General features: G+C 36.6%; 2 protein-coding genes and 1 long non-coding RNA gene across 7 annotated transcripts in view; all 3 read right to left on the reverse strand.

The window, feature by feature from the left end:
- Positions 1–108: 108 nt before the first annotated feature.
- Positions 109–768, reverse strand: LOC139130334 (uncharacterized). Its single transcript, XR_011551825.1, has 2 exons — positions 678–768; positions 109–284 (listed from the first exon to the last, which is right to left on the reverse strand). It is a non-coding gene; the product is annotated as an uncharacterized lncRNA (long non-coding RNA).
- Positions 769–6,302: 5,534 nt separating this feature from the next.
- On the reverse strand, positions 6,303–10,424 carry LOC139130333 (uncharacterized). The gene is made up of 2 exons (XM_070696084.1): positions 9,154–10,424; positions 6,303–7,604 (listed from the first exon to the last, which is right to left on the reverse strand). Exons 1-2 carry the CDS (start codon positions 9,571–9,573, stop codon positions 6,303–6,305), a joined length of 1,722 nt encoding a protein of 573 aa, XP_070552185.1. The 5' UTR covers positions 9,574–10,424.
- A 487-nt stretch (positions 10,425–10,911) lies between these two features.
- Positions 10,912–12,815, reverse strand: part of LOC139130341 (coiled-coil domain-containing protein 169-like) — a 34,512-nt gene continuing 32,608 nt past the window's right edge. For all 5 annotated transcript variants that reach the window (XM_070696106.1, XM_070696104.1, XM_070696108.1 and 2 more), the window contains one exon: positions 10,912–12,522. In XM_070696106.1, the coding sequence (XP_070552207.1) occupies positions 12,435–12,522 (88 nt within the window). In that variant the 3' untranslated portion in view covers positions 10,912–12,434. The remainder of the gene's footprint in view (positions 12,523–12,815) is intronic.

Here is a 12,815-nt window from a genome sequence, read left to right on the forward strand (position 1 = left end):
CACAAGATGTGTTTTATCCAACTAAGCTCTGAAATACCAGTTTCACAAGAAAAAATGGTCAGCGCAAATAAAGTAATTGTTAAATAAAAAGACATAGAGAAAAAAAGATTAAATTCAAATTGTGGTACGATTTATTTTAAATGCCATGTTCATTTCATGCCACAAGTATCTTCAAGAGAATTTCTTTTGACTCGAGAAGTTTCATGTAACATTTACATTACTGTCATAGGCTGCGATTTTGCTTTCTGTTCTCTGAATTTCTTGTCCCTTCCTCACTATGCATTCTGAAAAATACAAATCGTTCAGGGAAGAGTATAAGTCTTTACCGTTTGACCACACATTTAAACATCGCAATTTGATGAAAGACATCAATAATTATTTGAAAGAGACAAACAAGTTGAAAACTTGAAGCAAAAAAATGCATATACATTTATGATTATTAAATAATAATGATCAAATGTCAAACAGCGGACAGCTCGCCCTATGTTGTTTACATACCAACGGCGGCGACGGGCGACAATCTGCAAAAATCTCAGCACTTTACTGTAACTGTTGTGAAACGAAAGCGAATTCAGTATGAATCAGTACTCAACGAAAATTTATCTGTAGCTAAACATAGCAATGCAACGATTACAGAACATTATAGCGATGAACAGACGGACGGTACATTGACTTACCGGTACATTTGAGAATTGCTCGGAGAGGCTGGATGATTCGATCCCGGTTCCGGTTGCAGGTCTCTCCGAACCGTGTGTACATACTTAGAAACATAGTGAGCATTTTTACTGCTGTTCGCGTTCACAAATTTTGAAACCGTCTATCTCTGGTGCTGTACACACGTTTTTTCCAACACTGTGATATCATTTGCCTGGCGATTCCATAGAAAGATCACGAAATTGTCCACTAGATAACTCCCTAACAACAAGTACACAGCCGATGGTACCAAAATCTAACTTCGCGCCGATCAAGCCTCATGACGTTAACGGAAGTGCGATCTATAAATCATTACGCGATTTATAATGTAGTCCCGTTTTTAAACGTTGGAATTGACTCTACATTATTCACCAATCCGTTATGTTTTATACTTGATAGAGCACCCAATTTACAAGTATAATGAAACTGGTTATTTTCATCATAGAAAGACTCAAAATAGAGTAAAATTTCTTTCAACACGAAAGATTCAATATCAATGCGCGAACTGAACTTGATGAACCGTGACCTCAGAGTGTAAACATGTCGGCTGGAGCTCAGCGCTGGACGTTGGCGAAGCAGCGTATTGGATTTTCGTACAGCGGTCGGGATGGGGTGTGAAACACCCCAAAATTGTGCTCGGCAATTATCTAACGCTGAAAACATGGACAAAAGCATTGAATATCAATCCAGTCATAACAGAAAGCGAGATTTTGTTAGCGATGACAGGACAGACTTTGCTTCCAGTGCTGGGCACTGTACGTACGTACCGTATACTGTATACACTGCTATAGCATGGAGGTAGGTCTCTTCCTACCTCCATGGCTATAGCGTCTGAGCACGTCCACGGCCCTGCTTGGAGCCAAGGTACTAGTAGCGGGTCCTGCGACATTGAAGTTTATTTGTTTGTTTCTACAATGAAAAGTTCTCATCTGTCGATATTTTTAAGGTACAGATTTGTAGTAACAAAAGTCTACGACGCGTCCTTACACAAGTTACAGACCATCATAGATTTCGTTCGAAACTGTTTCAGTGCATTTTGGTATCACTCGCAGAAAATACAGAGTTTAACTTTAACTTGCAAGTCAGACAAGTCCCTGTTTTAAAAATTTGTTTTCCTAAAAATTCAGTTGTCGATTGAAGTGAACCTTGATTTACCAAACTAGATCGTCGAAGGGGGTACTCATCTAATGATGTTACATGTCACTGCTGTAATACAGATGTACTCTTTATATCCATCATCCTGCAATGTTGAGTTTAGGCCTGTGTCGCTTTCACCAGCTGAACTGTGCTTTAAAAGCTGTCCATTATCTAACAGTTTTTATAATTTAAAAGTTGGATTGTCTGTTATAAAAATAAATGAATGCAAAATATAAATGAAAGGTCAGTTTTGTTTTCTTGAATATGACTGGTCACGAAGTGCAATGGTACACTGTACTCCCGGTAATGAAATAGTCGGCAATGTGCCCATCATGTGTTGCTCCATATATTTGCAGCAATAACCAATAACAATCTGTACACGTAATTGTCATTTCTGGCACACAAGCTGCACACTTTGATGGCCTGCTGCACACAAGCTGCACACTTCAAGGTCTGTTGTACACAAGCTGTACACATTTTACATTTGCCGCACACAAGGTGTACAGTATGGAGATTATTGCACAGAAGCTGCACAGTTTTGTCTCCTGCTGCACAGTTTCTGCTCAGATTAACACTGTGCAGAAACTGTGCAGCTAGCTGCATTTTCCTGCACAGCCTCTCTTGCACAGCTTTCCTGTGCAGCACTAGTGCAGCAACTCTACGGCAGAGCTGCCGCTAGTCTACAGCAGAGCTACCGCACAGTTTCATTTTCATAAGCCATTGTTCAGGATTATGTAGACTCAGTGGCAGTATACCACAGGTTGCAAACTGGACCAGTGATCCCCAAAATGTGCCAAGAAACTTTAATTATGTACATGTGTATGAGTACCTTGTGAAGAGGAAGGCAATCATTCTCCCTTCTCCTGACTCAGATTCTGAAAGTTCATATGAACTCCCTGTTGCTGAAAAGCCTCTCAGGAAGGGATACAATTTCTACAGATCAGGTCATGTTCAGGAAATAAAAAGTAATCAAACCGGTGATCACTGCCATCTGTGGACTCGTGTACAATCCAGCATGAAAGATAAAGTATATACAACTAAAGTTATATTTGGGAATACTGGCATAATTCTCAAAGGACACTGTCAGTGTGTTGCTGGGAAAGGAGGCAAATGTAACCATGTGGCTGCTAGTTTGTTTGCTGTCCTGGATTACATAGAGAGTCAGAAGACAGCATCCTGTACAGAACAACCCCAAAAGTGGCATCTTCCATCCCGAAAAAGGAAAGGATTGACTTTACCAACTAAAATTGGTGAAAGAAGATTTAAAAAGCATATATTTGGCAGAAAAAAATCAAAAACACCACTGGAGGGATATCATGCTTACAAAGCCATATCAGATGACCAAATTGAACTTAGTCTTGACCTCAACAAATTGAAGTCAGGCCTAAACACTATTGGTCACCTCACCTGTCTTCACCAGATACTGGAAACATCTTCAGAAGAGAGTGGAGTGGAAGATGAAGAAGAATATTCTAAAACACCAGAAGAAATTATAATAGATGAGCTTCAACTTTCACCCGAAAGCTGTTTAAAGGTAGAACAAGATACTATTGGCCAACAAGATAATATCCTGTGGTGGCAGGCGCATAAAGGGAGAATTACAGGAAGTAACTGTAAGGACTACTGTGGAAATGGAAATCCCATAAATAAAGTCAAACGTTGCCTGACAGTTGGGAAACCAGGCCAGCGACCCAAGTCCGACCACATCAAATACGGCATAGATAATGAAGACACCGCAGTGTCAAAGTTTGAACAGCAGTTCAATGCAGCGGGGAAACCGTGTTCACTCAGAAAATGTGGACTGTTTATCTCTAAAGAAAATGGCCAGTTAGCATCGTCTCCTGACAGAGTTGGTACCATTGATGGTGAGTCATCTGTGTTAGAGGTGAAGTGTCTGTCTGCCAGTAGGACCTGTACACCATTGGAGGCTGTTGAAAAGAAGGAAAAAGATAGTTCTTTTGCTTTTCGAATCGTAAACAATGCCATATGTATCAAAGAACGCCATAAATGGTTTTATCAAGTTCAAATGGAAATGGCAATGACTGGCTATCAAGTGGCATATCTTGTAATATTCACCCATGTAGACTTCCCAGTAAGTTGGATAAAAATCAACTTTGACGAGGACTTTTGGAAACCAATCCAAAGAAAGCTTCTCAGTTTCCATGAAGAATGGATTTTACCTGCCTTAATTGCAGAACGTTTTGGACCCAAACATTGAAAAAGAACATGCATAACAATTTCTGAATGAAGTTGATTAGAAGGAACAGATTAGGACCTGACTACCAACACATACTTTACACATAATTTATCTCTGTTCTAAGAAAGTTGGATGAAAAGATTTAAAATTGCAAAGTTGACATGAATCAATGGTAATTTGTGTGGGCTAGATTAAGATTTCTTGCAACATCAGAAATAACAGTTGTTGATAGAAAGTGATGCACCAGTTTTTTAGCACAACTGAATGTACAAATTTCAGTGTGTCTGGATGTGTGTGTGTGTAAACGACAAATCAAAACTGCTGGGTCAATTACATTGCTATTTTGTGGAGACATAAGTTATATGGAAATGTAAAAAAAATTAGGCAACTGGCATTTGATTTGGGTAAAAATTGTGGGTTTTGGTCAAAAATCAATAATTTGAAAAGTATTGGGTCAGTCAGGCTGAAATTAGGAGAGTGTTTTTCTTGTTATAGTTGAACCATGACATTATGATATAATTAATAATACACAAATTAGATGCAAAAATGTGTATTTTTCATCCAAATTTTAAAACTCTAGGACTGTTCTGATTGAGCTGAAATTTGGTGAGAATGTTTCTTGTGATAGTTGAATAAAGTTGAAATCATGACATGATATGATGAATACTATACAAAATAGATACAAAATTTGTCTTTTTTGTCATAAATTTAAAACTATAACTACTAGGCTAATTGAGCTGAAATTTGGATAGCGTGTTTCTAGTGATTGTTGAATGAAATAATAATCATGTATTATGATACGTTGAATGATATTACATGTAAGTAGGAAAATGCATTTTTTGTCAATAATTTTGAACTTTAAAATTACTGGCCATTTTTCATCACAAATTTAAACCTCTAGAACTGCTTAATCAATTTGAGCTGAAATTTAGTAAGATGTTTCATGTAATACATGTAGTTTTATCAAGTTGAACCCGTGACAACATTGTACAGCGAATGATACTAGTATGTACATTAGGTATGAAACCATGTATTTTTTTGTCAAAAATTTGAAACTCTAAAGCTACAGGGGCTTATTAACCTGAAATAAGGTGAGGATGTTTTTTGTAATAGTTTGATGAAGTTGAATCAAAGACATTATGGTTCAATGAACTATATGCAAATAATGTAAAAAATGTGTACTTTTGATCAAACATTTAAAACTGTAAAACTACAGGACCGATTGTGCTGAAATTGGGTGATAATGTTTCTTGTGATACTTTGATGATGTTATACCCCTGACGATAGGTACAATTCAAATTTGTTTGTCAAAATTGGTTTAATAAAAAGTTTTAAGAACTTAATAACCACAGTGTTTCTATACTTGTCTTTAATAAATTTCTTTTTGATGTATACATGAAATCAGTTGTGCTACAGAGACCATTGGGGCTTTTTTGATGTTCTATAGAATTAATTTTGAGCATGTTTGGTAGACCAGAATACAATTCAGTTCTGGTTACTGTCTACATACCTACCATACTCTCAAACCCTGTTATCACACTAGCAAAAACAAGAATACATTCAAAATTTTGATTATGGCTTACCTCTCCTCATCATTTTATTCAGTAACATGATAACTCAGTTTTCATTGTCTTGAAAGTTAAATTGCTCTTCAAAATACATGTGATTAAAACATATATACATTTGCAAACCTATCTACATGTGGTGTATTTTTTTGAGAAGACCTTGTGGTGTGCTGTCACTGGATCACTTTTCTTTTTCAAAAAATATTGCATAGCAAATCAATTTAGTGGTGAGCTTTTCATCAAAGACATAATGAACCTACATATGTTTCTATAAAAAAGTCAAGAACAGTCAGTCCAATCATTGTTGTATGTTTCACAAGTTGAACAACTACAGCTCATGATAGCGCTGAAGGGGACAAAAGCCATGTCATATTCTTTTTTTTCTCTAATTTGTCTTGAAAAAGTTGTGAACGTTTTTCTAATCATAGTCTATTACTGAAACATGACTAATTTGTACCTATACTTGGTGAAAATCACATGCCGTGTGGTCATTTGCAGTGTCTAAAATAATGAAAAGTTAAACAAGGTACCTAACCAAATTATCTTCATTGTTTTAGTCAATGCAAATGACCTTACACTGTGTGTTTCACCAATGAGTAGTACTTGTCATATTAGTCATGTTTCATCAATTTGTAAGGTATGCACAATTTCCTTTTTTATGACAAAATATTTCCATTTGTGTTAATGCATTAAACGCGGCTTATGTCCCTTTAATCCATAATTGGTGGCCAAAACAAAATAAGATGCACACACACTTTCCATATGTCATTAAGAGCATTCCATTCTGTCAGTGATAACCTGCGACTGAGTATATTCCATTGTTTTATCCTACCAATGCATCTCTCGACATGTATTCTAACTCTAGCAATAGATACTGACTCGACTAGCTCAGGTATCTCAAACTGTTGTTTCTTTTTCAAAAAATGAGGAGTGACAAGGCGTACACCATGTTGTGCTAGGGCTTTCTTGTTTGTCCACCCTTTATCTGCCATAATAGCATCTCCCTTTTTCAGCTTTTGAAGAAGTCCACTTTTCATTGTAATTGAATTATCACTAATACTACCCTCCATCAGGTCTGAAATAAAATTGGGGATACCAGATGGAGAAAGTCCCACCAATGCTTTTGCAGTGCATCTACTTTTGTAATCCGAGTACATTGCAGCTTGAACTTCAAAGTCTGATGCCCTTTCTACTTCAAACTCTGTACAATCTAATATGGTAACAACAGAACTGTAAAGAGTCCTGAAACTTTCTGCCATGTATTTTTTATGTTTTCGTGAACTCAGCCACTTTGGCAATTTTTCTAGAACTTGCCTCATCAGTTTCAAGTAAGTTAGCCAAATACGAGACACAGTGGAATCACTGAGTCCAAATCTCTCTGCTAGATCCTCATTAGCACTACCTTGTTTCAGTTTAACAAGCGTTAAAAAAAATTCATCTGATGGCTGTAACTGTCTCTTCGGCCCACATTTTATCTCTTTGTCTCCAGTGCTGTTATCTGTACCCCAGTACTTTAAATTTGCTGAATGAGGTTCAATAAATGTACTGAAAAAATACAATAAAGCATTATACGAATAGAATCCTGTCCAAAATTGAATTTCTTCATCTGATCCCGCAAATTTACGAAGTAAAAATCTATTAAATTCATAAAGCTCTAATTTTGTATCATACAACTCCCCAAGAGATGCCAATAATTTCAAAACAGTGGATAATAATTTTCTCAGAACTTTAATATCATCGTTTTCAGCTAGTGTAGTATCTAAATATGTTTGAATGGCAATCCGTATGGTCTGAAGCTCATCTTTACACAAAACATGAGTGTCTTTATAGTAGGACACTGTCATAGCATCATCCTGTACATGTTCTGGTTTTACTGGCTGGGACTCAAAGTCACCTGTACTGATATCAAATCCATCTGAGTCACTTTTTTCTGGATAAAGTAACCTTTTCTTTGAAGCTGGTTCTGGTTTTGTATCCTCAATAAAATCACCAGGAACTGCTGGAGACAGTGCCTGAAAAAAAATAAAAATTTACAATAGGATACAGTATACACATATTGACTGGCCATGAGGGCAACAGCATACGTCTGTACCCCGAGGGACTGTGAGTCACCCCCAAAAACAGACTGTTTCCCGAGGCCGTAGGCCGAGGGAAACAGTCTGTTTTTGGGGGTGACTCACAGGCCCGAGGGGTTAAAGACGTATGCTGTTGCCCTCATGGCCAGTCAATATGTGTTTTGTAACACATCTCATCCGTAGCCATGCATAAGAACGTACTATACACAAAACGTGTCTCATGTAGGCCTATGATGTAATATGTTGGAATGGTTCAGTAAGAAAACGTTTTTCCTAACAGGATCGCAATACTTCTGCAAAACGTTCAATGCACCTTTGATTATAGTTTTCGTCCGTTTCGAGTCCTTGTTGGAAACCAAAGCATTCAATTCTTCTTCAGAAAGTAGGTTGAACCAGAAAATTTCTCGACTATCGTTTCGATCGGCCGCACTGAGACGACATCTTTGTTTACATTCCGGTCCGCGCACGCGTCAATGTCGTTTTTGACGTCAGCGGGCATCATTTTTCGGAACTGATGCCTGGCAGGCAACAGTTCCAACAAATGATGCCTGATGACGTCGTTTACGTGGATCAGCACAAAAAGAATGCATCCCACGTGACTATCAACTGGCGAATTAGAATACAGACTGCGGATGAGGTGTGTTACAATGATATCTGATGAACCAATGACCTTAGTGATTAAGTACAGAAGTAATATACATAAAAGTAAAATTCCACTTACACAGCATCAAAAAATCAAAATGATAAGTAAAAACATTCTTCAAACAATTGTCTACAGTGTTATAATTCAAACTGGTTTACTATGGTAAAGTTTTTGGTAATAGACTCATATTAATGAATATATTAACGTCTCATTAATTAATGATTTATAAGTCAAATTAAAACAGATGCCTGTTTATTTCTATGGGAGAGATCAGAACCTGTCATATAAAAAAACAACTGCACATTACAGATCATTTAGTTTCCTCTCAAAGTTAATGCTTTTTTGCAATGATTTGTTTAACAAAGTATCCATGGATAGAACAGTACAAAACTTTTTTTTCAAATGATTCAATATTTATTGTATTTAGATTTTCAATATACAGTGCTACTGTGCTTTATATGGAGTTCATGATGTCTACAGATACTAATATACAGACATAATGAATATTCATGTATTGCATAGATTACTACAATGTTATTTCCCATGTGCAATTTGATTATGCCGCAGGGATACTTACTAGGCGATGTAAACAAATAAATAATTAAGTAAACAAACAGTGTAGTAGGGACCAGGACTGCTTCTTTATTGCAGTGTTCATTGAAAAAATACCCCTTTTTCCTAGTCTTGTGTACATTTACATTATTACCATAAATTTTAGTCATCATTCATTCATATACTGTTTGTTTACTTGTTTGTTTACATCACCCGCTAAGCCTGAGTACCCAAGTGATTATGCTTCAACTATAGGCTGCTAGTCATTGCATTTTAAACTTTTCAACTCACCCTTTTGGATGTCTCTGTTCGACGAACAATTCTTTTAGTAGGAGTACATGAGTCAGGAATGGAACATACCAGTACCCTTGGCTGTCTTGAGTACGTATGATCTAAGTGATCGGTTGGCTCTGTCGTTAACCCATTACACCTAGTTCTAAACCACTGTGTCACTTTAGCATTATAAGTTTCGACGATATCGGGCCAATTGGTTGACCAGGGGAAAAGTGTCGGTGTATGATTATCGTATGTCTTCCTTCCTCCTAAGAAATGCAGACCACACACTTTTGCGTTCCTCGATATATTGCCGTCATTTCTTACCAGTCGTTTCCAATGGGAGTTTCGGCGTTTGTCAGTTGGAAAAGAGTGAAAACTGATCAGGATATAGTCCTTACTGTTGGTGAAACAGTACGGAACACAGCAATTTGACATAATACTTAGTAGTGATTCACTAACCAAATGTTAAAATGACGATACAGAGTATATTTACATCATCAAACAGCTCACGACTTGCTTCGAGTATACGTGTAGCAGACAACAAACATGGCGGCCGTATCCCTAAGTATGTCCCAGATTGCATTGCCGGCTACGTCATCATGAATGAGGGCTATTGCTTCCTTTACAGAACTGTATATGCATGCCAGTACCGGTGATTATCGCCTACGGTCGATCAAAGGCGCTCTTCGTACCAAAAAATACACGACAGCCGCAAAAGTGCATCACTGTCAACTTCATAACTATGAAACATATTGAAATACACAGTGAAACGTTTAAAACTTAAAAAATATGACCGGACCGAGAAACAAGATGGCATCCGTTTCGATTCTTCAACTCAGATTTTGTCCTACATTTTTGCGCATGCGCAGACGATAGCTTTAGCAAAAGTGAGTAAAAATCAAGTAAATATAAAATAAAAATGAATAAAAATATTGTTTAAAAATAATACAAGGCATGTATCACCAAATTTTGAATATTTCTGACGGCATTTCAACTACACAAACACCCATGCCAAACATCACAATAATCATATCAGTGGTTTTGAGGAAAAATTGAAAATAGTGGTTTTCACAAAAAAGCTAAAAAAATTGCTTTAAAATGATTCAATCAAAAAAACAAAAAAGACCGTTCGAGATACATGCCCAAGTGACCATCAGACCAAATTTCAGAAAAAGTTACTGAAGCGTTTTTGAGATACCTGCGTCCACGGCATACAGCCCACTACATTGGGCATTTTGGGCCGCGCCATCACATTAGTACTTTGGGCCCACAGGGCCCAAAGGACTAATAAAAGGGAACCAAAAAAATTTTCAAGTCCCCCCCCCCCCCACAGATAGAGCTAAATTTTCAAGTCCCCCCCCACCTCTACCACCTCAACAATTTTGAATCCCCCTGAATTCCTCCAGGCCCCCCCCCCCAACCATTTTTGTGAACACAGCCTAAATGAAATTGATCAAAGTGTATGAAGGGTACAAGAGTTGAACTTTTGGAATTTTTAAAATTAGAACAAGTTTACAAAGATGCCACACAGCTTTCATCATGGCACAGTCAACCAAAATGCTTATACATGTATTAGATTTTCAGTTGTAGTCCGTTATTTACCATTCACAAAACTAGATCTAGCTGAAAATACACAATCCGGTTCAGTCAATCAGGAGCTGAATTCATACAAGGTATATCGACATTGAAGAATGGGAAAAAAACCAATAAGATAAACCAAAACATCAGGCAGGCAGACTATCAACTATACAAGTAAACAACACGGCAACAAACTTATCATGTGGAAGGAACTGTGTTTAATAATACAGTACACCTACTACATTGGTCAACATTATTTAGTTTTGAAAGTAACGACTATCTGCCTGAAAGCATTGAATATACTTACAGAAATGCTAATGTTCGATTTAAAAATACAGAAAATAAAACTTGAGAAATATTTCTACAATATGTACATCAGACTTTTAATTCTGAATTGATTTTTTTTTCAAGAGAACATGATTTGTCGTCTTCCTTCTTGAAGTTTTGAAATAAAACTTACAGATATGGTTTTGAGTTGTCATCTCTAGAGTTTCAGCTGCTCTCCATAAAAACCATTTACAAAATCTGATTCAAAAACATTGCCTTCTTGTATTCTTAAGCATGATTCAATGGTCTGATATCAGTTACAAAAATCTTATTAAGTTACAGCTTTGATAAATATATGAAATATGGCTGCTCTGTCAGCTTCTGCGACTATCTCAGGACTTCCTATTTACATAAAATCTATATTTACTGTTCTGTCAAAAAAGTATGCTATGATAGCTAAAAAAACTACTAGTACCCAAATTACATTCAGTACCTATGATGATTAATAGGAAGAAAGTTGCAATAATTCATTACACTCTATGGATGCACTGAGTGTACTTGAGCAAAAAATCTTGACAGTTGCATTTCAAGCACACTAAGACCAACATTATTGTGAATTGCACACAATAAAAATACTCTGCCTGATAAAGTATTTAATATTATGCTGTACAACATTCAACTTTGAATGAGCACACCACATCATCAAAAACAAAATTCCCTTTACAATAGAGCCTCTATGATTGCCATAACATAAAACTGACAGATAATATACAGGTCAATGTACTATGTATATCTTGATGATCCTAAGAAGTTACTATTATCAGATTGAAAACTATGATCACAAACTGCTAGTCACATTGTCAATACTACTATTGACTGTTGTTTAAATGGTACAATAGATATATTTTTTAAACTGAATTCCATCTTTATAAAATCAATTCCCACAGCTATGAAATGCCAGACCATGATACTGCTGCTTTAGACAGATACTGTGGAAGGCCTACTACCCCTCTGTATGACTGTGTTGGACATGCTAAACATTGTGTGCTGCACTCCATAAAATTGCAGAGGATGTAGCAGAAAAATTGTGTTGTTGCAAGCATTCTGATATGAATTACATCAACAAGTAATACTTTGACATGAACCCACTGTGAACCACATTCACTGATTTCATCAATGTGGTATCAGACTTCTAGTAAACTACCTTGTGAACCACATTCACTGATTTCATCAATGTGGTATCAGACTTCTAGTAAACTACCTTGTGAACCACATTCACTGATTTCATCAATGTGGTATCAGACTTCTAGTAAACTACCTTGTGAACCACATTCACTGATTTCATCAATGTGGTATCAGACTTCTAGTAAACTACCTCAGAGTCTGCAAAATTCCAGAACACCACAAACTATCATGTTGTTCCTTGATCAAACTTTACTTGGTGACAGGAACTACTGTAACTTTGGCAATTGTTTAACTGCAGCCGTCTTTTTGATTGGACCTTTCCTTGGATCTAAGATTCTCTGATTGTCAGGTACACTGAAAGAAAATAAAACAATTGTCCAATGTAATTGTCATTCGTAGACCAAACTTTTACTCTTCTTACATTTATATAATATTGTGGCATATTTCCATACAATGAGGAATACAAACACAAGACAATCAATGAACGGTTTGATTGGTGTACAAATACTCTATTTCTTTAAAACAAGTTCAGTTTAAGGCCGAACAAAAAAATTGTGCTGTTCCGATAACCCGACCTACCCTATGTTTTTCCTGCCGACCCTAAACTTTTTAGAGCTACGTAAACACGGAAGTAAAAAAAAATAAGA

This window comes from Ptychodera flava, chromosome 4, assembly GCF_041260155.1.
Source record: "Ptychodera flava strain L36383 chromosome 4, AS_Pfla_20210202, whole genome shotgun sequence".
In the NCBI taxonomy this organism is placed as follows: Eukaryota; Metazoa; Hemichordata; class Enteropneusta; family Ptychoderidae; genus Ptychodera; species Ptychodera flava.

Coding starts and splice junctions, on each gene's coding strand:
- LOC139130333 (XM_070696084.1), bottom strand. CDS start 9,573: ATGTCAAATTGCTGTGTTCCGTACTGTTTCACCAACAGTAAGGACTAT. Junction 7,605..9,153: donor GAACAGAGACATCCAAAAGG/GTGAGTTGAAAA, acceptor ATTTTTTTTCAG/GCACTGTCTCCAGCAGTTCC.